The sequence below is a fragment of the Cyprinus carpio genome, chromosome A6 (genome assembly GCF_018340385.1).
Source record: "Cyprinus carpio isolate SPL01 chromosome A6, ASM1834038v1, whole genome shotgun sequence".
In the NCBI taxonomy this organism is placed as follows: Eukaryota; Metazoa; Chordata; class Actinopteri; order Cypriniformes; family Cyprinidae; genus Cyprinus; species Cyprinus carpio.
In genome coordinates this window covers 9015365-9041166 of record NC_056577.1, presented here as the reverse complement: position 1 = coordinate 9041166, position 25802 = coordinate 9015365, and the positions used below count along the sequence as shown (strand labels likewise).

The window sequence follows — 25802 nt, the reverse complement described above, 5'->3', positions numbered from 1 at the left end:
CCATGCTCTGAAAGCTTATGACTGCTTTTGTGCTCAGTTATCAAATGATTTGAGATTGTGTAAGAGAAATTAATTTCAGCCAATATTCATGGAAAACCTGAAAACATCAGTAAATTTTAAAATGGACATTTCCAGCTCTGGAAATAATGGAAATAAATAAAATCTTTAAAAAGTTATGGAAAAGCCATGGAAATTCATATTTTCAGTTTCAACTCAGCTGTAAAAGTTATTTATATTTGAACAGAATATTTAATTTTGAGTGTAGCCTCTATAAAATAATTTTTCTAGTTTTATTTTATTTTAAAATTAGTTGTCATTTTAAATTATTAGTGATTATATGATAAAACAATAATAATACATTAATAAATATGTTTGTTTTTCACATTTTATGTTTACAGAAGCCAATTTAGTAGTTGCTATCGAAAGTTATTTTTACTGAATGTTCACAGCTAAAACTGACCTATTACTATTTGTGTAATCCTGTGATGCAGTGGGATGGTGTGGGGCCTATTCCTGGATTTTCTGGAAGTCCAAAGGGCGCAGAGATGCTGTGGCATCCATCTGTGGTAAAACCTTACCTCACTCTGCTGGCAGAGAGCTCAAACCCAGCTACGCTGGAAGGAGCAGCCGGGTCTCTGCAGAATCTCTCCGCCGGAACCTGGAGGGTAGGCTGCTTGTGGTCCCTATAACATAAACTGGATTATACAGCCACAGTGTTCAAAATAGAACTGAATTATATGGATGACATAATTGGCTGGTGGATGAAGGGTATGTCCTGCACACGCACACACACACACACGCTATTTGACCAGATGTAGCCTCAAGGTTCTAATACAGCAACAGTTTTTGTTTTCTTGTCTTTGCATCCTTTGTTTTGGAAATGCTTTTAAAGTTAGTAGTAGACTAGATACCTAGATATAGTGTTTGGATTGCATCACTTTCACAGTTTTTAAAATTCAGTAAATGTTAATGCAAATTCTTGCTAACTGAAAGATAATAACCTTCTTTTTCTCTCTCTTTCACCGTTCAGTTTGCGGCGTACATCCGTGCTGCTGTACGTAAAGAGAAGGGTTTGCCCATACTGGTGGAGCTACTAAGAATGGATAATGACAGGGTGGTCTGCTCTGTGGCCACTGCTCTACGGAACATGGCTCTGGACGCCAGGAACAAGGAGCTCATTGGTCAGTCACTCAAACTTATTGCTATGAACTTTACATTCCTTTTTTATGCTAGTTTTATGTGGCCATTTAAAACTGCATTGCATCTTCTAAAATAAATGTTTGCTGAATTCGGTTGCTTTGAAAGGAAAATACGCCATGCGGGACCTAGTGACCCGTCTCCCTGGCAATGGGCCGTCCCTGCTGTCGGATGAGACGGTGGCAGCGGTCTGCTGTGCGCTGCATGAGGTCACCAGCAGGAATATGGAGAACGCCCGTGCTCTCGCCCAGACGGGCGGCATCGACAAACTGGTTACTATCAGCAGAGGACGTGGGGAGAGGTGCATACCTCATTTTATGGGCTGTTTGAAGTGGGCGGTTTTATATGTCACTTGGCGTTGGCACACTGTTTCATGACAAAATCCATTTTATTCTTTGAATGTCCTAGTATATCTTTAATAATATCTTATTCTCTGTGGCAGGTACTCCATGAAGGTGGTCAAGGCAGCAGCTCAGGTGCTAAATACTCTGTGGCAGTACAGAGATCTGCGCACCCTCTACAAAAAGGTATATGTTCTCAACCATTGCTCTGTGGTGAGGGATCCTAATGTTTTCATGACATCCATTCTGTAGGATCTGATCAAAAGTGCACAGCAATAAATATGTGTGTGCACTGCATAAATGTTCACAATCAATATTTTTCCAGTGAGAAATATATAGCAGTAGACGTTTATTTACAAAACCAAACAAACAAACAAAATTATCAATAATACAGTAGCAAAGAAGTTTGGAAAGCAATATATCGAACACCATAACAGAGACAGTTATGTTAAACTAAAGAGGCAGACACATGGCAAAATATACAAGCCACCAAATACAAAACAGGTGGCGAACATAATTTGTAACCATGACAGCTAACAGGAAATAAAATGCGTTCAAGTCCTCCTAGGAAGCTCGTATTTACGAATTGGGAAGTTGAAATTATGATGTCAGGTGTGTTCAAGTCACTTTAGTTGGAGCAAGATGGTGAAGTACCATTTCTACATAAAATTCAGCAAATTTTTAAATGCTATTTCTAAAACATGATGAATTAAAATATGCTTGAAGTGCGTTCTTTTTTTTATGTTTTTATTTCAGTTTATAAAGGTTCTGTAAATTTAATTGTAATATGTTATCTAACATAATTGTACAATACAATGGTATTTTGTACATTCAACTTAGTTTTATATATATAAAAAAATTCCTTCTTTTTAACAAATTTACCACCAATACAGAGCCACCAGTTTCCGACTCTTAATTGCGACTTTGTGGTTGTTCGTGTGTATTCAATTCATAAATGCTATTTGACATGATTTAAAAAAAAAACTAAAAACAACGTGATTAAATAAACAGAACAGGGCTGTCACGATATTAGATTTTTCATATCACGGTTATTGTGGCCATAAGAATTCACAATATCATGATATCTATAGAAACCTTGGGGGGGGGGGGGGTCAGTCAAATTATTTTTTACTTTGTTTATTGAGTTTTTTTTTTTTCACCCGACGAACATAAGGATACTGATAAATGCTGGCTTTCTCCGTCTTCTTTGAAGCTCCTATGAAATAACAAGAGAGAAAATAACTGTCAAGTTCAACAGTTTGATGAATAAATATTAATGGTAACACTCTACAATAAGATGTCATTTGTTAACATTGTATTAACTAACATGAATGAACAATGAACAATACATTTATTACACAATTTATTAATCTTTGTTAATGTTAATAAAAAAGTCATTCATTGTTCATGTTAGTTCACAGTGCATTATACGACAAACACAACTTATTTCAATAATGCATTAGTAAATGCTTAAGTTAACATGAACTAAGATTATTAAATGTTGTGGAAATATTGTTCATTATTATTTGTTATTTATATATGTTAACTAATGTAATTAACTAACGTTAACTAATGAACCTTATTGAAGAATGACCGCAGATGAAGCATTAAGTGTATGGCACTGCGACCAACTTAACATTTTACAGAGTTTAATGTAGCAATGTGGTCGCTCAGTTTTTCAAGATCAGTTTTAATCATGTAACTGTTAATAGATTTGAACAAAGAAATAAAGTGTTACTACGCACAGGCCATATTGATTGCAAAATACAAAAATAAGACGAGTCAAGACGTTTAAATGTAACGTTTCCCATTCTATGACTGGTAAATAAATGGCAACTTACTCTGCCAAACACGGCTCTCATATTGGCTGCAAGCGCTGCGTCTTCTTCTTGTGTGACAGGTGTCAGTGTTAAGGGACAATACTGCCACCTGGGAGCTCAACCAGGTACTGGCGCTGGAGAATTTACATGTGGTGTTATCATAAGAGAACTGTTCATTTTAAATATTGCGGTTATCGCTAATACCAGAATATTGTCACACACTAAATTAACACGATATCGATAATTGCTGCTTTGAATATCACGGTTATCGTCAATACCTGTATATCGCGACACCCCTAAAAGAGAATAAGAGTCTTCAAGAACATCAACCTAACACACAGAGATCATTACAAGCACAAAGCACTGACAGCGAGAGACTATTTAGTGCTGCATCACGTCTCCAATGAGAAGAAGAGGTGGCTGATGCTGGGGGTTAGGTTAAATTACCTCAAATGATTACTAAATAAACTGCAGAATATTATATTGTTTAATGCACACACAAATTGCATGTATTCTGACAGCGCTGCAGGAGCTTGTGACGCAAGGGTTCAAAGTCCACAGTGCGAGGAAAATCTGCGCTGAACTTGTTACTTTTTGAATTTTTTTTAAAGGCATGTGACAATATGAAACGTCTGACAAACATCTTCCCAAATTCGTAATGAGAATCATTTATAAATCTACATGCTGTTGTCAACAAAAAGAAGCACTGAGATCTTCCTGCGGGTTTCTGCCAAAATAAAAACCAAGAAAAAGCAACAACTCCATCGACATTCAAAAATGATAGTATTGCAATTTTACTGTCGTTCTGTAAAATATTTTTTTTTTAAAAAGACAGTAATAATGATAATAATTACTCTACAACAGCTCTGTTTATACATTTATTATAACATTAACACATAGCATATATATAGACAAATTGTTTTTCTTTTTAAGCATAAACATTTTTTGTTTATGTTTACTTTTTTAAATTTTTCTTGTTTTAGATCTTTAGATAATTAAATGGAAAACAAGACTGATTAATGATTAAGTAATTAAAAAAAAAATTATAAATAAAAATATAGATAAATGATTTTAACAAAATTATTTATTATTATTAAAAAAAAAATGTTTGAAGTGTCAACAGTGTCCAAAATGCTGTGATCCAGTGACACAAACAAAATGCGGAGACGACACAAGCTGAAAATGTTAAAAGAAGTTGTAGTGTATACACTAGTGCTTTGCGGAAAACAATAGATTTATTTATAGGTACCAATGGTATCTAAATATCAATCATTACAACAACAGTTACAAAGGAACAACCTTCTCATCAAAAATTTGGAACAAAATGACTTCAAATTGACTTTGACTGAAAATACTTTGTCTCGGTTGACCTTTTGTAATTGCATCACCTGGAATGGATAATTATAGTAGATGTAAACAGGAACTGTGTGTTCTGTGGTTTATCAGGATGGATGGAACCAGAACCACTTCATCACCCCAGTGTCAACACTGGAACGAGACCGTTACCGTTCCCAACCTACTCTGCCAACCAGCAACGTGCAGATGTCGCCTGTTATCCAATCAGGTGGGCCATTATAACAGCAAGGAATTGTAGCCAATGTAATTCTGTAGAAGCTACAGAGAAATGACTCACTTCTCACAAATGCTAATATTTATTAATTGGTTGTACTCTGAATTGGTTTATTGTTAATTATTATTTGCTTTTTTTCCACATTTAGGAGGCAGTGCCACCTCTTCCCCTGCCATGTTGGGTATAAGAGGTCATCGCTTAAATCAGCGGAGGACCCAGTCGTCTATGCAACTTCATAATTATTATGGAGACGCCAACCGAAACACAAGTCAGTATACAGGTGAGCTTTCCTTGAGTCCTCTGTCCACATCAAAACAGACAAAAGACAACATTTTTAAAAATATAACCAGATCCTAAGTATCCATAATTTATGTAATTTTAAAAAAAAAATGCTTTTATAATTTTCTGTCACTATGTAATACAATTTTCTGATTTCTGATTTGACTTTTCTACTGATGTGATCAATGCTGTGCAGTCAGGGAAAAACAATATTAACCAATAAACTTAAGTTCATCCCCTGACAATCCTTGTCAAGATCCAATCAAATGCCATTGGAATATATACATTATCAATTCCTGACTATGCAGCATAGCCTGTAATGATTTATGGTACATCACTCTTGGAAAACAACAGAAGAATCTGTCTGTGAATCAAGAAGCTGGACTGATGTGCTAATAGATATTTCACCCATGCTCTCTTCAACTAATAGAGCAATCAGTTTTATTCCCCTGTCTGGTCGGAAGCTGTAATGGCCATTCATTTAAGAGCACTTGACCTCCGTAGTTACTCTTTATTGATTGGTGGTACTTCAGCCTGGAGGGTCTGATTATGTGGTTGTGATTCAGAATGCGGAGTCAGTGCGAGGGAGGTCTTCATTAGGCCTGTTGCCCTGTTGAACTGTTTCCGCCCATCTAACCCTCAGCCCTGCTCTCTGCCCTAACTGTGCTTCACAGAATTAAACCTTCACCACAGACTTCCTGCTAAATAGAAAAATATTAATTCTGTTCAAATTATACAGTAGAAATCTTGTTTTAAAATTTGTGTTCATCTGTGTTTAGGGTCTGGAAAACAGTCTGCCTATTTTATCAGTTCCTATCCCTCTCCTTCAGCCGAGGAGTCGCGCATATCACAGGTGAGTTGAAGAAAGGAAGGAAGGAGGAAGAAATTGCTGAATCTGAAGCCGGCTGAACCCAGATGCTCAATGCCCACTGCAAACGATAACCATTGACTTGGATTTAATGCGTCGAATCCCAACAGATGAGGTTTACGTAATCCATTGGGTTTATCCCTTGATAATTCCCCACAAAAATCTGTGGTGAAAAGCATCTGGGTTTAGATTTAAGGTAAAATATTTAATTTTTGTAAGATTTCATCAATTGATCTCTTATTCAGAGTGTTAATATTAATGTTTGTTGGGATATACTAACACACTTCACACTACATCATGACTCAGCAATGACAGGCCTGTTCACACTGACACGAAAAGTCTGTGATAAACATTTTAATATGAATGAATGGCTGTTAATGTGTCTGTCCAGACCAATGCGAAAAATTCACATGCCATCAATGCTACAGATTTTATTTTACGTATTGGTCTGAAGGGACAAATAGCATGTGATTATTGGACTATGTTTTCGTGCTAAACTTTTAAAGCTTTAATGCTAATATTTTTACAAATATTAGGTTTTCAATAATTGTTTACTGTTAAAAACATCACTAAAACAGGACTGACGATTTGAGATTGTCTCCTGACATAAATCACAAAATATAGGATAAGATGATTAAAGTGGGATTGTTATGGTAGTGATGGTTATTATAGTTAACTATTAAGACAGAAAACCTTAATTTATATTGAAATAAAATGAACTTTAACTGAAATAAGATAAATAAAACCCTTAAACTTGTTTTATAGCTTTTTCAACATTTCTTGATGTACTAAAATAACAATCTAATTTTGATTTAAAAAAAAACCCTATCTAAACAAAAACTAATAAAAATGACAAAAACACTCAACAGGATTATTAAAACTAAAACTAAAACTAAAAAATATTAAATAAAATATTTAATAGTTTTGGTAATATTTACTATTGTAGTGATACTAAAATGTTGAAAAATAAAATAAGAATTTATTAAAAGTCTTATCTACCAAAAAAAATTGAGACAATAAATACAAAGTATTCATTTTATATATATCTGTCATATATTTATATACACATTTTCAGATGAAGTCACTTGATTTTTGTTCAGTAAATGGTGTCAGGTTTTTTGTTTTGTTTTTTTATTAAGTTGTTATTATAACATGTAAATGATGGACAAAAAGGTACCCATTTTGTCTCCTCTTTCAGCATGGCCGGCTCTACTACCCAGAGGAGGGAAATCAAAGCACCTATGACACTTTTGGAATGTACCTGTCGTCTCCGATGGGCTACGAGGATGCTTACCTGGATGATCCGGTTCGTTATCCAGTGGTGAGCGAGAGGCAGGTGCTCAAACCCAATACCAACTACGTGGACTTCTACTCCACCACACGCAGGCCTTCATACAGAACTCAGCCCTACCCGGCCTCACCTGACTCTTGGGTGTAGGCGTGTATGTTTGTGTGTATTTGTTCATGTAACGTGTAGCCATAGATAGAATATTGCAAGGAGGTGTTACTCCTTAAGACATATCTGGGTCAGTGGATTCCAAGACCGTTGTTTGGACAAGATGTTGCATTTGAAGTGACTGGTTCATTATCATTCGACAAATTTAATTTGTGTTTTGTGTGTGCAAACAAGCTGGTGCAGTGACATTCATTTTCATTTAGATGCTTGTGTGTGCGCAGGTGTGAGTGGGAGTGAGTGTGTGTGTGTGTGTGTGTGTGTACATAGATGAGAGATTATATGCTCCATTAAATGAACTTGAATTAGTTTGACCTGAGATTGAGTGTGAGCCAAAGACTTTAATTTTCAGTATCTGCTGTTTTTAAACAGTAAAGCGTGCTTAAGGTCTGATTTACTGAGAACTTGAACCATCTTTTTATGATTTTTTTTTATTTTATTTTTTATGGCATGTTATTATAGTCACCTCAGTTTTTCAGCCAAATAAAAAGGTGTAACTAAATCCCATATTGGCTGAAAAGGCTAATAAAGAAATATTAGCAGTGTAAAAGAAAAAAAGAAAAAAACACAAATAATAATGTTCTGTGCATTGGAAAACAAAAATGCAATTTGTCTGGTCTCATTGCTGTAACCTACTTAATGTAAAAATTTATGTATGTTCCATGATGTCTTGTACAACTACATCAGTTTATTGTACAACCGTGATCTGTGCTACTAAGCACAAAAAACTGTGCCATGATAAATCACTATGTAGAACTGTGTGTAAATGTAAGAGACCTTATGGAGGCAAAAGTTATTACTATCAGAATATTTAGATGTAATAAAGATAACATTTGTTTTTTTAATATTTGATGTTGGATTATGTTGTCTACAATGAATTCAATTTTATTTTCAAGTGGTTTTCGCACTACAAATTGTGTTAAAGCATTCTGACAGAGAATAACCCAGAGGACAGATTTAAGTTTGCAGTAGCTTTCATTTGGAAGAAGCTATTTATCACGACAGCATTAATTAGCTAATCAGATTTCAATTCAGAATGAGAAATGACACCCAGATTTGTAACACTGGCGTGCTTATTAGCAGACAGTGGCCTTAAGCTATTCACAAGTGAAGTCCTTGCAATATTAATGAGAAAGATGTTCCATCGATAGCCACACGGGGACGCTGAAGAGTCGGTGATACTGCACATAAATATGAGCAGCTCCATACTATTTTTGCAGATATAACGGGACAGATATTATGGACCAGTGGTTTGAGGGAGTGAAAACCCCTGATACATATCAGTGTGTTTATTTTCTTCCTGGTGAGTTATTACTTCTACATGGTGTTCTGTCAGCACATATTTATAAGCGGTCAGTTCCTGCTCCACTGTATCAGATATGAACAAAAGGGTCATTCTTGTTATTAATAACTTTTAAAAAAGAAAGAAAGAAAATAAGAAAGAATATGTTTGTGATGTAATATAGGGACTTTCTGAAATGTGCTCTGGTCAAGCTCATACACATTTTAGAAATTATAAATTGCTTATGGAACCTAACAGGATGAAAATGCAGAGCTAAAGTTGGTCATTACTCAATGAGGAGATGTAACTCAAATTAATATTAAATCAATAAGTTGTATTATTATTTATCTAACAGGATGAAATGTTTTAATGACAAACCAAATACTACCACAAAATGTCAGTTTCAACAGATCCATTGCTTTTTATTTAATTTTTTACTTACATTTTTAGATTTACAACTAAATCAAATAAAAAATAGAAATAAACAAAGTTAAAAACATTCAAATGTTTACACATATTAACAGTTTACAGTATTCAGTATTGTTGAGCTTCTGCTTTTAAAATTAAAATTTACATTTATATATACCAAAATTTGCTAATAGGAGTAGCAGATTAAAAATGATGTCACTTCCTGGAAGATGATGTAATTGTTAATTAAAGGAAGAAGAAGAAAAAAATGGAATGGGAAATTGAGAATTTATGGGAAATACACACACACACACACACACACACACACACACATACACACACACATATATATATATATATATATATATATATATATATATTTTTTTTTTTTTTCTTCCAAGAAAACAGTTTGAAAACATTTTAATTAGAGAAAAAAAGAACAGTTTTACAGCAGCTCTCGATAATTAGAACAAATAGCAACATCTGCTCAAATCAAAATAGTAGGCTACAATTATTTATAAAATTCAAATTCTATCCATGTTCAATTAATTGTCATGATAACTAAGATAACATGATTTTCATCTTTACAATTTTTGAGCTTAAGGTATTTGGAGATATGATAGCTAGCACCTCTTAGTTATTTTTGTTTAAAAATTGTATGTGGCTATGTTGTTTATTTAAAATACTAATATGCTTCTTTTTAAGGAAAGAGCGTTTGTAAAGGTCCGTGTGAACAGTCGTTTCTCACTCGGAGTCAGTTTATCGCGTTGTCTGTTCTGATTGACGGAATCGCGAGAGGGCGGAGTTGGTGGAGCGCGCGCCGCTCTCTCTCTCTCACTCCAGTTATAAACTTTTACTGAACGAGAAACACGCGTGGCAGGCAGAGACTAAGCGGAATCTCTCTTAAAACAGGTGAGTTTTCTAAAAACTTTAAATCTGACTCATGTTTTTACACGAGACATAACGGACAACCTTTGCCAGTTTTGGTCTCGTGAAGTTGCTGCACAGAGGCGCGTTCGTGTTAACGGATGTATCAGCGTTATTTATTTCACAATTGTTTTCACGGTTGTTTTATAAGCGTCCTTTGTTGGACAACTCATGTTTACCTTGTCGGACTCAACAGCAGTGATTGTCTGTCATACTGTGATATGTCACATGCAACACTGATCATAATTTGGACACAAATAATTTGCAGTCCTGATTCATATTTTTAAATCATTTGCTGATCTTTATTTTATTAGTCAAACAAGCCTGTATGTAACAGTTGCTTTCTTGCCACTTGTCTGTGGTAAGAATACTGTACTAGACTTGGAAGGAAAGAGGTAGGTATCACATGTGGATATTTTGTGTTGCAAATACTAATAGTCAGGAACTTTGGATCTTTAAATCAACACTTGAAGCCTGAGAGTTTCTTTTCTTCTTTACACACATGCTCATTTTAGGAAAAATGTGATGTACCCCAGACTTTCCAGCCAGGGTCATGAGCCAACTGACACTGAACAGGTGCACAAACACACACACACAATGCACACATGCTATACTAGATTTGACAAAGTAATGGAATGTGTTTGTTCTTGCATTTGTAAAGGTCAGCTAAACCAAGACTGTGGCTGTTCCTCCATGCCTGCTTGTCTTGCATTTCTCATCTCTTTTCCACACAGTACCCTGAAGCCTTTAGATTCAGTTAGTTAAAGTTTTCAGTTCAGTAGACGTCTGTTATTGCTGCCCTCGGCCAGAAAGTAATCAGATCACTTGCGGTAAGCAGAGTAGGATTTCATTTCTAAAGCTTGCTGCCATTGTTCTGATCACTGAATCTGTTATTGCATGCCCTATCAAATTATATTGAATTTTGCAAGAGCATGGACCACATGCCTTGTGGGTTTGCGTGAAAGAAGATATTGTCCTTATCCCGCTGCTTAATCCTTACGGTTCCTTCAGTGTCTTGTACTTCCACTGTGAGCATTCCAAGCACCGTTTCCATTCTTGTGATAATTTGTGCCATCTTTAGTTAGAACAGCATAATTGTTGCTTAATGGAGAATATGGCTGAACTTCAGGTTATGATTATGAAGCCCTTGCTTCATAATAGAGTGCAACAATAGGGCTCTGGTAGTCAAAACTCCATTTGTTTTCTCCATAGGGGAATTGATTTTTAAGAATAACTTTTAAACCTGTTGTGTAAAGACATACCTGTTGTGAACCCAGAGGTTCTTAATCAGTGGTTTATCTTTTTGTTGAAGCCATCTGTTTGCATTCTTTAAAATTATTATTTACACACACACACACACACACACACACACACACACACACACACACACACACACACACACACACACATATATATATATACACACACACACACACACAAAAAAAAAACATGCTGGCAGCTGTGGTTGCTAGAATAATTCTGTAAAAAATACAATAAAAATGTGAACATTTACAGAACAACCTGTATAAAACTGTAATTTACCAACAAGAAAATTGCAATTTAAACCATTAAATCCAACAACGCACACACTGCTACTAAAATCTATTTTGTACTATTGACATGTACTGACAACCACCATAATAATGCAGGCGGTAAAAGAGGAAGCCACATGAAGAGTCATGTTTATCACAAGTAGCTTTTCCTCAAGCTGAATTGTATTAAAGAAGTTGTAGTCATTCATGCAAACACAAAACACCATCATGATAAAACACAACACTAAAGTAATGCAATAACCATTCATTAAAGGGGTCATATGATGCGATTTACATTTTTCCTTTCTCTTTGGAGTGTTACAAGCTCTTGGTGCATGAAGAAGGTCTGTAAAGTTGCAAAGACTAAACTTTTGCCTTTAAAATTACAATTAAATTTGCATGTATGCAAAATTTAGCTAATAGATGTAGCAGATAAATGTAACAATATTCCTTGTGATATGTCATGTTGTTTAATGATATAATTTCCTGAAAGATGATGTGTTTATAAAAAAATGAATAAGAGATATTATAATATATATATATAATCACATCCAAAATAAAAGTTTTGTTTACATAATATATGTATATGTACAGGGTATATTTATTATGTATATATAAATACACACACATAAATTATATATTTAGAAAATATTTACATGTATATACATTTATATATTTATATTCTTATATTTTATATTATATATAAATATATTTAATATATAAACATAACATATTCTTCTTAAATATATACATGCATGTGTGTGTATTTATATATACATAATAAATATACACAGTATACACACATATATTATGTAAACAAAACTTTTATTTTGGAGGTGATTAATCGTGATTAATCATTTGACAGCCCTAATATATATATATGTATATGTATGTGTGTATATATATATATATCTCAGGAATAAAAAATTGAAGACATATAGGAAAATCCTATGAAATAACATAGAAAATATTCCCAAGAAATCATTTAGTTTGAAACATTAAGAACAAAAAACACAAGAAACACAAACATTATCAATATTTCTTAATTACCAGTTTATCATATTAGAAGTTACAGACGATCCTAGGAAATGGCAAAATGGCAATACCTTCTCAAACAAAAATTGTAAAATTATTTATTAAAATGTGCTAAAATAATTTTTAAATAAAAGTTTGTAATGTTGTGATTCACCTTGTGGCTGGCTGGCTTGGTTCATGGCTTTAAACACCTTAATGAAGTTTGAATGAAAAATGAGTGAAAGTAATTATTCTGGAACCAACGCCACTGAAAAAGTGGGCAGACACTAATCCTGTAATCAAAAAAGAACTTGATTTTCACATTGCATATTTTGTATGAACATTATGATTCTTTGTTTATAATGACTATTATGATCAAATTGTGCAATTTGCAAATTTTTTTTTTTAAAAGAAGAACGTATTGCTGATCTGTGGTGAGCATGTGTCACTGGATTCTTCTGCTGTTCCTCAGAAGCCTGTGACTTGCGAAGTCATAATAAAATGCAAAGGGAGGACTGTTTTCATGCAGAGAATTCTGGCAGCTGAAGAGAGAGTGCTACAGAAGTAGTTCTGACTGGAGTAAAAAAAAAAATCATAAAATCCTAAGAAGTGCTGATTTAATCAGTGTATTTATTCCCTCTGTGAGTTCCAGAAGTGATCTAGTGAGTAATACATGCCCTCTGTGCTATAGTATTTGTTGGGACGTTGCGAACACTATAGCTTTCCATCTCCCTGTCAACACCTTTAGAGCATTTTCCGTGTTTGCTCATTAATGGAAGTATACAGGCTTGCACAGTCCTGCTGTTCCTTGATTCACTCTAGTGTTTTTATGGCAGACTAATGGTTTAATTGGCTGTGCTTAACTCAGCGGGAGAGAATGAGCTAATGTTTGACCTGAGAAGAGCTGGAGTAAGGGTGGGCTGGCTAATGTCCACTGGGTCTATAGGTTAGTGAAATGAAGTGTGGATTGTTACACTCACTGCCATCCAGACAGAATTTTGAACATCTTTCTCTTTTTCATCAACACACAATATGTCGATGGCAAGATTTAACTTTGGTTTGTGGCCGTATTGAAGTGGGATCTGAAATAGGAAAAAATGCCTCAAATGTTTAATGTACTTCAGATGTCGAAATTACCAGAGAATAAGTTGTAGAGCATCAGATCTACTGTATAAGTTTGGGGTGGTCACTGGTCTCAGCATTTCATCAGGCTGATGCCCCATGATGTCATGTTTGTTAGAGTGGAAAAACAGATGTTGTGGGAATAGTTTTTCTCATCATGTGTGTTACACACACACCTCTCCTACAATCACTTCATGGCCACTCTTCTCTGGTCACATTTTTACCTCTCTCCTTTGTTTGCATAAAAAAATGTATAAAACTAGTTAAGACCCACAAATGATTTACATTGTCATTTTTTTTAGGACAGTTAAGTTTTCCTTGCAATTACAGCAATACCTCTTGTATTATATTTGCAGTTATTTATTAATAAAATTATTTCATTTGAAAAATAATTAATTTCTTAGTACAACAAACACTGCCATAATATATAAAAATATACAGATTTAAAAAAATAAAAATAAAAACAAGCTTTTAAAATGCTGATAAATGATAAATGGCCAATATTATACTTGGAAAATAACAAAGCACTAAAAACTAAGTATTTGACATGCACTTTTAAAGGAAAAGCATTCGTAAAGGGTTAAATATTTGCCATAAGCCAATGTTATCTCTTTAAATTGGTGCCAATTGATTATATAAATCTCAAAATAGACAGCAATATCTGCTGATATATTTTATAATAACTGATTTAATAATGTAATAATACAAAAAAATGCAGGTATCAGCTGATGAATGATTTTTTTTTTTTTTTTTTTTTTATTATGAAATTAAATTATGTAAATTATGACCTGGACACCTCTCCGTGAGAGTCACCCTCTCACTGCTTATCATGGAAATGAATGAATCTGACAAGTGTGTGCTAGAAAACTAGTTCTTGCGTAACTGCTCATCGAACCAGTAACCTTCTGTCTAAAAACCTGCTTTTGTTAGGCATGAAGAGCTTGACAGCTTTTGATGTGAGGGCTGCACATTTGTATAAGACCCCCCCATGTGTCATATGTCTTATTCAAATGGTAAAGTGGGGAGGAGATTTAGGCCAGATTGTTCATAAAAGGAAACAAGGCCATTTTCCCTTAGGTTTCAGCCATAAAACCTATTTAGAAAAAGATGTCCTCATTTCCCTCTCACTGAACGAGCGCTGCCAATTCTGAAACCCCTAAGACGTTCATTAGCACTACGAATGTATTTCTGAATGTGTAATTTGAATGAAAAATTCCCATTCAGCTGTTTTATATTTTCATTTATATCATAGCACTTAAATGAGACTTTAATAAATAAAATAATTATAAGACTAAATTTGCTGCAGTTTTTTGTGTTCCGAATGCATGGTTTTCTCTGTTTCCTATACTTTTATTAGTCATGTTTTGCTTTCATCCCTCAGTATCCACCCCAGTCGCCACCTTATTTCTTGTCATTCTCTATTTTTCCCTCCAAGCTCTGATAAATCTCAGCTTTCATCCAATTAAACTCACATTTAGGCTGCAGTCATGGCCCACAGAAACCTGCTATTACTAGAAAGTACAACTTAAAACGTTATTCACGGTGGAGGGCCAGCGGTGGTCAAACCAGAGCTTTCCAGTTGCTTGGTTCCAGCTCTGGCAAACACACCACGGTGAAGCTCTAATGTACTTTTCTGGAGTCTGTAATTTGATTTTCAGTCACACTCAGGGATGATTTGGTCTGGGGTTTTTTAGCTTCTCAAACAGAGATCAGCGACTTTAAAAGTAGAATGTCAATATTCAATATCTATGAAAAAAGCAATTTTTAGTACAAAATTAGAGGGTTTTTGTAATAATCAGAATTTAGAAGATCTAAATGTTTCTAAGTGAAGTTTACTCTTATTTTATAGAGTTCTGCATGTATGTGATTTGTCTCTGTAAGGCATAAGGCCTGTTTCACGGTATCCAGCACTATCCAGATGGAGTTAGTAATGTGACATCACCTCTGTGACATCAGTGTCTCTGCAAATCTGTACAGTATGTGGCCTGACATGCCGGGCGTTGTGAACTCAGTTTTGCATGTGTGTGTGACCCTGCTTCATGTTCCTGGGGTGCACATGTGCAGATGGTTTTTGGATGGGCACAATGTCTGTGATGTGCTTTTCATGATGTCATTAGGCTTGTGTTTCGAAACCCACGTCTCTGAATGACAGGATGTGGATCCTTTCAAATCCAGGCAATTAGTATTGAATGCAGTGAACCAGTTCTGTAGAGTGCTGCTTTTTAGGCTTAGTGATAATTAATTTTAACATTTAACAGAACACAAACTAATCAATCCCAGAGTTTGTCTCCAAAACAGTCACAAATTATAGTAAGTGCACAACTTTGTTGCATCATTTATAGGGCATAATTTGCTGCTTTAATTAATAATTTCATAATTTATCCTTATATGATTTTATTCCCTCTCATTTGTTGTTCTTTTTATTTGATTGCTTCTGGTTGGTTGTGGCCAGCAGTCCTGTGGCTGAGGGAAAGAATCAGTAAAATTGGATGTGCTGTTTAAAAGAGCTGATGGTAACAGTTTTTTAAGCCCAACAGTCAGATCCATTTATTAATAACTCCTAAGTCATTTTTCCACAAAAATATTGCATGCTGCCTACAGCTGCTTTATTTCCTTTTTTTCTGCTTTTCCGCCTAAACAATACATTTCTTGGAACATCACAGAAAACAAAGTATTAGCAAGTCCATCACTCATTTGGGCTTTTGAACAACATTGTTGTTCAAAAGCCCTCTACACACATGTTGGCAATAGAATTGCCATAAGCCTGTGTGTGTGTGTGTGTGTGTGTGTGTATGTATATGTATGTATATGTATGTGTATGTATGTATATGTATGTGTATGTATATATATATATATATATATATATATATATATATATATATATATATATATATATATATATATATATATATATATATATATATACACACACAGTATATGTATGTATTATGTGTGTGTAATTCCAAATAAACGAATGTGAAAGAAACAAAGAGTGCTCTCATCTTAGTGATGGTGAATTGGGTGCCTTCACACTAGAGTTTACAGTAAGTCAAATACACTGCGCATTTATTGATACCTATAGGAATAGTGCGCTTTAAAGACATTGATACTTGAAACTATCAAGCGCTCAGTCAGAGTGTTCAAGTCGACTGAAGGCAAGTGTAAATATATCTGTGCTAAACTTATTCTTAGCCTCTAACTCAAATAAAGGTGAGTAACAATTAATTTTCCAGTGGCTAATTATAGACAAAGTTTTGTCAGATATGCAGGTGATTTACTCTCATTCTAGAGGGTTGGGTTAAAACCATTGACTTGACAAGTATAGTTTAAAAGATGCTATTTAATGCATTTAATATTGCTGTTTGCCACTTTTAATTAGGGATGCACCGATCCAATACACCGTATCGATATCGGCTCCGATACTGCCATTTTCTGCTGGATCGGGTATTGGTCAGACGAGACTGGTCCAAATCCAAAATTGTGCGTATACTTTTGTGTTATTGTTAAGCCCCACAAAAGGCACAAAAACATTATACAGCAACATAAAGTTTTTGTGTACTATATTCCAAGAGATCTGAAGCAATTCCATAGTACAGATAAATATTTAAGTCGTTAAATTCAAGTTCACGTAAACTCTTCTCTCCGTTGTGGCTGTCAGTCATTCTTCTTTCACCATTCAAACTGCATGTCGCTTTCGGTTATGACAGTCAAGGCAATGAAACTCTCTCCAAGATGATTCAATGTTCCTATAATTATACTTGATCTGTAGATGCAGATCAGTGGTTTTTGCATAAAAGGACTTTATCTTTCTGGAGTTTAGTGCTGCTTCTATATCATGTTACTTTTTTTAGCGGATGTCTGTTAAGCCTTCTTCACACTGCACGATTTTTGGTTGTTCCAGACGAAAGATTGGCATCGTGAAACAATCATGATGATTTCTGTGATCGTGGCTCCTAAACTGTGGTCCTATGTCATACAATGAGAGAGATTCAAAGACCTAAGATCATTTTCTGCTGGTGTCGGAAATTCAACATCATCGCAGTGTGTTTGCTGCTACGGCCCACGTTTATTGACCAGCCAATAAAAATACAACATGAAATCAACTCGACACATTGCTAAAACATAAAACTGCTTAACTAAAGCTCTTACCCCTTCCTCTTTCACCGCTTCCAGATTTTTTTAAGCACACATAAAAACTACAAATGCCAAAGTGTGATTCCTCATGCTCTTTTTGTTTACCACTAGCATATGCTGATTTATTTCCGTTTTATTCTTCTATAGTAACGAGCGTTGTAGCCTACGAGTCAATAGGTGTCATCATCGTACAGTCAGCATACGTCGTACCCAAGTTTATCAGATCCATGTTGCACAGTGTGATTTGCAGTTCTTATAGGCAGTTCTTACAGCATCTTATAGGATTGCTAATATTGTGCATTGTGTAGTAGGCTTTCGGTCCAACCTGATCTCACGGCAATTTCGTATATTTGACAAGGTGGCCAATTCGTACAAATTCATACTATTTGCGAAAAATCTTACTTATTTTACGAGGTGGTAAATTTGTAGGAATTTGTATGCAGGACCATATCAACCCCGCTCCTAAACCGTCACAGAAATCGTACAAAATTTTTACGAATTAGCTGCCTCATAAAACGTATGAATTGGCCATGAGATAGTGTTGGATAGATCACAACACAGGAGTAGAGAGCACTATGAATTGTTTCTAACATGCACATTAACTGAAATTTAAAACTGTTCAAAGAAAAGACAGAACTCACAGTATTGAATATCGCACAGATATAATAAACTACACATCAGTATCTTTTCCCTTTATGCTTTGAACTTTTCTATGTGGAACTTTGAACTTTTCTGTGACTCCATGTTGCTTCAAGCGGATCATTCTGCTAACAGGATGTGCATAAATGCTTTGTGCCACTCTGTATTGGAGCCTTTCATATTATAATACTTTTGCGCAATGCAAGATTTTTAATAGCCTTTCTTGTTCTGTCCTATCTGTCATATGTTGCTGCCTCATTACTGTGCACAATAATTTGTACAATTATTTTGCACTCATCATTTTTCTAGAGTAACTTTTGGCTGCTTAATTATCTACTAAACTAGTTTATAATTTTTATTATTTTTTCTGTATAATGACGTTGTCTATATTTAGAAGATTGTGTTTAGCTCACAAAACAGTGATGATCAGGTCAACACACAGAGGTATAGAAATTCTACATTGATTTAAAAAAAAAAAATGAACTGTGCTGATATCGGTATTGGCCGATACTCAGAATTTTTGGTATCGGAAAAAATGGTATCAGTGCATCCCTACTTTTAATAATTTGTTAACATTTTCCTCAGACTTGGAAGCTAAATAGTGCTTCTATGACTACACAAAAATTGCATGACTATTTAATGAGGCAAGCATTTGTTTACAATTGGTTGTTGGTTACTAAACTTGTAAGAGTCTTGAACTGCATTGTTTCTCACTATAGATTTTTTTTCTGTGATCTTTGATATGATGGGCATTGCTTGCTCTGGAGAAGGCATTATACTGTAACTCCCATAAAATCCATGCCGTTCCATATTTGCAAGTGTGAGACATTGTTTAACATCTTCATGAAATGAAAATTAATCTGTTTTGATCTTCTACAATCTGGGAACGGTTCAAGGGACAGTTAATCCATTTTTTTTTTTTTAAGTGTGACTTCATAAATTTTTAATCCAAATGCCTGGGTATAAACTGGGAATTCTGGTGAAAACGACAGACTTCATGGTAATGTCTCCAGATCTTCTCCAGTCATTTAGTCCACCAAGCCCACTTGCATTCATTTGCTTCCAATTTTGAGTGCAAGCCCACATCTCAAAATCCAATGAACTATCAATGCACAGAACCAAGTCCTCAACCTACATTTTTTTTCTCATCTGTTTTTTTTTTTTTTTTTTTTGGATGTGCATCACAATATGGAGAAGATCTGTCATTACTTTCCATTTCTATGCTACATTTGGATGGTCGGCGTAGAATGAAATGCCTTGAGATCTAGTGAGCAGTCATTTGGTTGTAATGGGACAGTTAAACATCTACAGCTGTGTTTCCTATTTAGCAAATATCCATCTCTGACCTCTGTCACTGTGAGACCAGCCTGGATGCCTGGATACTAAGTAGATCCATTTTGCTATTTTAGAATCAAGTGGAGGTTTGGTAGACAGGCTGGTATTTCCTGCTATTGTCTGAAAGACGTGTCAGTGTGGACAGCTGCTGTGTTGACACATGGAATGGACTCATGAAGGACAGTGGCACTAGGTTTCCTCTTATTTTGAGTGGTTTATAGCAACTGGCCTTTCCTTGCCTACAAAGTTCTTTCGGTTTTTCTTCAGTTTGAGCTGTTAAATGTATTTTTATTTCACATTTAATGGATTATGTGAGTGGCGTGCAACAGTTCACAGTGTGTGGGTACTGCTGGCACTCACTGTTTCTTTTTTTATTTGTTTATATGCCTAAGACCAGGCAGCAGAGCATTAATTAGACGTGGAATGTCGGAATTTCATCAACCAATTCCTCCTGTCACGAGGTGGCAACACACACATACATAAAATGAATAGGGAGTTTTGTTTTCCATTGCGTTGTCAAGTTGTTTGTGACATTGTGGTATTACTGACCAGATCTTTTTTCTTTAACAGTTGCTAGTTGTCATACATTGTATCATGCATCTTCAATAAATTTGTGTCTCTGCAGGAACAAAGTACTGCGGTAAAGTGGGAACTGTACCATGTTTAAGGGAGTGCTGAAGAAAGGGCGAGATGGAGGAGGAAGAACTGGCAAAAGAGATGCAGGTAAGTTTCTTTATGCCCAGAAGGAAGGAAAATGATATTAATAAAATGTTGCTGAAACCTAATGAACTGTACTTTGCTGTTGTGTGTATGCTTAATTTAATTGCATAATTGGCTTATGGCCTCCAAAGAGCTGTGGCTGGGATTGGCCCAGTGAGATTTAGTTTTTTTTTTCTTATTCCAGCTCAAGCTGTAGCTTGTCGTTGAAAACTATCTGAAATGATAATTTCACAATCGTAATAACAAATGTTAGGATCTCACAGCTTTCATAGAATAATAGTCACTCTAAAATTAAAATCGTAATTTACTCAAACTCATGTTGTTCCAACCCCATATAATATTTTTTTTCCCTCTATGGAACACAAAAGAAGGAATTTTAATAATGAATGGAGATTGAAGCTCTTAAAAAGCTTGCACAAAATCATCATTAAAATATCATACATTTAGTCCATATGTCTAGTATGCTATTTTCTATGTCTTCAAAAGCCATACAGTGGCATATGGGAAACCCCGCACCCCTGTGAGGTGTGGGGGTCCTGCCTGTTTAGTGGGCCCTGTCGCAGGACGTTCTAAAAGGCATTCAGAAATCACACAAATTTTTTTTTTGTTTTTCCTTTGAAAAACCCAAGACACAGCAGTGGAATTTGGAAAAAAAATGCAAGGTCTCTTTTTTTAAACTTTTAAACTTCTTTTGACTTGATCGCTGCATTTTTAGAATATCATGTCATGCTTGAGACACTGCAAAAGACACAACAGCAAAGATAGTGCAGTGGAGTGGAAAAGCGCATGTAAAAACTCTTAATGTCCCAGAATATGAATGCAATGCACAAGGTTTTACGTTAAGCATTTACCTCCCACTGTAAAAAGTGGTAACATGCAATTGTTATGCTCTACCTGTTCTTATTCAATTCAGTTGGTGTTACCTAATATATTTCTAATGTTAAATAACATTTTTAGATAAAATTAATTAATTTAGATGTTACCACATGAAGCACATTTTTAGATTATCATTACACTTAATGTGGCTTAATGCAATAACACATTAAAAGATTAACAAATATGAAATATGTTTTTGTGCCCTGGTCCGCTGCTGTGCTTCTGTGACAACCAGCTATTTAAAAAGGCAAACTCTGTAGAGGTTCAGTACACTTACGACTTGTCACCAGACTTTGCCATGCAATTTCTATCGTTCGTTCTTGAAATTGAAAGTGAGCGAGACATTTCCCTGGAGCACAATGTGACAAGAAAATCTGAGCATTGAGAATGCCTGTGCTTGCAACATCGACATTAAAGCTGCAGTCAAAGACTGTGCACCAAAACGCTCGGAGAGTGCAAAGGATTGGGTAGACTTTTTGCTTGTTTGTTTGTTGTAGTCAGTTGATAAAAAAAGAATAAGTTAATCATCAATGTTAAGATGTGTAGAAAGTTCATTTTTCTCAAAATTTAGCATATGCTATTTCCTAAAGTAGAATCATTCCTTTAATGTATGTGTTTCTCCTAGTTCTTTTACTGTTCATTTTATTACTGCAAGACATGAATTTTGCTTGTATTATTTCTTTTCTACAATTAGCGATGCTTCTGTAGGCCAGTGATTGAACTGAGACGTTTTTTAGGCCATTAGCCTACATGAATTTTATTGAGCTTGCTGTTAAATAAAATATTTAGACCGGGGCCTATAACAGAAGTTTGTGTGTTATTATTGTTGAAGGATTCTCCTGCTATTGCTAAAATAACAATCAGATTGGAGCAGCACTTTTGCCTCCATGTTCATAGACTAAATATTTATTCCTGCAGGGATTTCAGTCTGACTAAAAAGGGATATCAAAATCACTACGTACATTATATAGCCTACAGTACATAATGTTATTCAATATAACATCAAATGCATCAATGCAATGATAATTCAACACATTCATTACTGTTAAATCAGTTATGTAAATGGGGAGACGAACATGAACATGAATAAATGTTCATACATGACATCACTGTTGGTGGGAGGGGCCCCATCTCATTCTTTGCGGGGGCCTCACAGATGTGCTGTATGCCACTGAAGCCATATGATACCTGTGTGACAAACAGGGTCTTTTCACTGAAAATCTTGTTTTCCAGTGGGCTGTTCTGAGGAAGAGTCAGATTCATGAATGAATCATTAAGATTGGTTATGTGAACTGGAGCAACTGATTCACTAAGTAGAACTGACTCTAAAAAGTTATTCTTTACTGACTTGGATGTCAGGAATTTTTACTTTTCTTATTAATATGTCCAGGAGAGTTAAGGAAAGAACTCAAGATTTTTATTTATTTATTTATTTTAATTTTTTTTTATAAATAATGACATACATTTTGGTCTGGTCATCACATAAAGCCATCATATAACTTCAGAAGATTCAAAATATCTCTAAAAATAACTCATGTGGACTACTTTTATAGTACTTATATTTTTATTTTGTGGCTTGATCGAGGCTGTCCCCATTTCATTTTCATTATATTTATACAAGGGGCCAGAATGTTCGTCATAAATTAATAAATAAAATTTTTGTGTTCCATGACATATTAGTTGAATGACACGAGGGTGAGTAAATAACTGAATTTTAAATTTTGCGTGAATATTCCTTTAAGATCCTCTTCGCTTTCACACTTATGGCACTCTCTTGAAACGTCAACCACTGCTACAAATAAGAGTCATTACTTCATTAATGATGTCACATTACCATGACACCCAGTTCCACAAGCTCTCCCTTGTATCCGCTCAGGCTTCTTGCTGAATTCAGCACCATTGCTGCCCCGATACCTCTCTCCCAACGGAGCCTCTCAATGGAGCCATGTTCCAATTAACCTCATTCATCTCTGCTCCTCTCACTCACTTAAGTATGTCAAGACAAGTTTGAGAGCAGCCAAACAAACACTACCTGACCCACATACAATACAACTTATCGTCTGCTAATCTAACTCTGTGTCTTTTTTTAAGTCAGGAGACTGCAAATAAATAATTTCACTTGTATTTCCTCCTCTCTTAAATGTAGTTGATTGTCACTTTGTTCATTCTCTGATGTGCAAATCTGCTCTACTAACATCGGTGAACTCCCTCTGGTTTTCATACTGACAGCCGATGAAGTCTCTGTCGGCTAGAGACAACACTTGTGTGTCCTCTAAAGAGACATATTGCTCATGAAGTATTTACCACACCTTATGTTAGCTGCAGGGGGATGGAGAGAGTTATCCAGCACACATGACAGATCAGACGCCACTCTACAGTGCCACTTTTTGTGGTGGATCATCTGCCTGGAAGCTCTGTTCTCAGTTGCGAAAGTAATAAAGAGCAGCAGATACACAAGTAGTGAGATCATGAGAAACCTTTCTGGTGCCAAATATGACCATTCAGTCAAATCTGTTCTCGTTTGTTTTTGAGGAATCTGGATTTCAGAAAGTCACATGCATGTGATCATGTGCAGTTTTTCTCACATTTTTGTTTAACATATTTTTCAAACAAACAAAAAATTTATAAACTTTAAAACAAAATCAAACAAATTAATCTTTAATTTAAATTAAACTTAGCCTTCAAATGATTTATTGCATATTGTCATACAGTATTAAAAACATTATGACCGTGCCTTCTTCCAGCACTGAATAAGGTTTTGGAGCAACTTGTATACTTTTTGAACTGTCCAACATACTACTATGATCAATACTACCATTCGAAAGGTTGGGGATGTAAGATTAGGGTTGGGAATCGTTAGAAATTTTCCGGTTCTGGTTCCTCCTAACGGTTCCAGTTCCGATTCCGGTTCCATTAAAATCATTAAACAACTGTTAAAAAATAGTGGTAAGGAAAAATGCACAATACTCAAATACTCAATGCTCAATACTGTTTATTACTTACTGTCAACTTAATTTAAAGGTTGTCAATGTCAAAATTCAACATATATATTACAATATACAAATTTTCTGGTTCCGATTCCATTTACTGTAAATGAACTATTATTATGTTTTTTTACTATTTTACCTTCAGTGAATGTAGTGTTGCTGGAAGGTAGTAAGTAATATTGAGTAAAGCTCGTCCATCAATCAGCATGTGCTTCAAAGTTGATGTTTTTTTACACTATCAATAACATTTTGCTTTTCAAGCAGGAATAAGGTTGGCCAAATAGTCCCTTGAGGGCTAAGACACTTGTTCATTTCCCTAAATTAATGAAATATAAACTGTTATACTTCTAACCATGTATAACACACACTCCATAAAGCCCCTATTTTACAAAAAAAAACCCCTATTTTGCAGTCAGGAGATGCTGTGATGCAATGAGTGGTTTTCACATTTTTAAACATTTAAAATGCATGAAAATAAATATTTTCTATCACTTTGTTTATCACTCTTGAAATGACCTGTACACTAAATAATCTAACCCTCATACTTACATAACAATAGCAGTCTATTTATTTAGTGGTCCAAGTTGAAATTAATATGTATATTAATGACAATATGGGACAAATATAATGTAATTTTGTGGAGGCAGTTGCTGCACGCTGCCGGTACATGTACAGTCAGACAAAACGATGTGCACAGTTATCAAAGGTGCGAGTGCAGTACAGTCGTAGGAAACATGTATTCGGCAGTTAAAGACATGACGCGGCGTGCGTGTCTGTGGAGTGTGCGTCATTAGAAAAAATGTGCTCAGTAATTAAAGAGGCAGGGTGACGTTTCTGTTATTTGGTTTGTGACATCCTTTACGGGAAACACTGAATCACCAGAACACCAGCACAAGGCTGCTCACAGCGCTTGGTCACGTGTTGCACCAGAACCGTTTTTGGAACCGAAACTTAGAAATTGCTCACGGTTCCGGTTCTTTTCAAAAAACAACCCTAACGGTTCCCAACCCTATGTAAGATGTTTTTTAATTGCTTTTGAAAGAAGTCTCTTTTGCTCACTTACTAAGGCTGCATTTATTTGATCAAAAATACACATTTATTTGATCAATCAGTTGAATTTTCCGCAGCCATTAGAAGTTATTCTAATATGCTGCTTATGAAATATTAAAAATTTTCAAAAATAGCCTACCATGGCAAGGAACATTTTTCTGCTTATATTTATGTCTATCATATACCTTTAAGCTTCTTTTGCATTGTTTGAATCGCAAGACAATAAATTTGTTTCAAGATTCTGACTG

General features: G+C 35.1%; 2 protein-coding genes across 6 annotated transcripts in view; both read left to right on the top strand.

Annotated features, from left to right (window-relative positions):
• The window catches only part of LOC109090239 (plakophilin-4-like), a 38964-nt gene extending 30591 nt beyond the window's left edge, over nucleotides 1-8373 (top strand). For all 3 annotated transcript variants that reach the window (XM_042757902.1, XM_042757901.1, XM_042757900.1), the window contains exons 15-22: nucleotides 492-665; nucleotides 1031-1181; nucleotides 1306-1498; nucleotides 1640-1724; nucleotides 4805-4922; nucleotides 5077-5208; nucleotides 5987-6060; nucleotides 7274-8373. In XM_042757902.1, coding sequence (XP_042613836.1) covers nucleotides 492-665; nucleotides 1031-1181; nucleotides 1306-1498; nucleotides 1640-1724; nucleotides 4805-4922; nucleotides 5077-5208; nucleotides 5987-6060; nucleotides 7274-7513 — 1167 coding nt within the window. In that variant the 3' untranslated portion in view covers nucleotides 7514-8373. The remainder of the gene's footprint in view (nucleotides 1-491; nucleotides 666-1030; nucleotides 1182-1305; nucleotides 1499-1639; nucleotides 1725-4804; nucleotides 4923-5076; nucleotides 5209-5986; nucleotides 6061-7273) is intronic.
• Nucleotides 8374-9973: 1600 nt separating this feature from the next.
• LOC109056255 (protein TANC1-like) overlaps nucleotides 9974-25802 on the top strand; it is a 69580-nt gene continuing 53751 nt past the window's right edge. For 2 of the 3 annotated variants that reach the window (XM_042757898.1, XM_042757897.1), the window contains exons 1-2: nucleotides 9975-10130; nucleotides 20547-20644. In XM_042757898.1, coding sequence (XP_042613832.1) covers nucleotides 20581-20644 — 64 coding nt within the window. In that variant the 5' untranslated portion in view covers nucleotides 9975-10130; nucleotides 20547-20580. Of the gene's footprint in view, nucleotides 10131-20546; nucleotides 20645-25802 lie in introns of all 3 variants that reach the window. The other variant, XM_042757899.1, reaches the window with a different exon arrangement.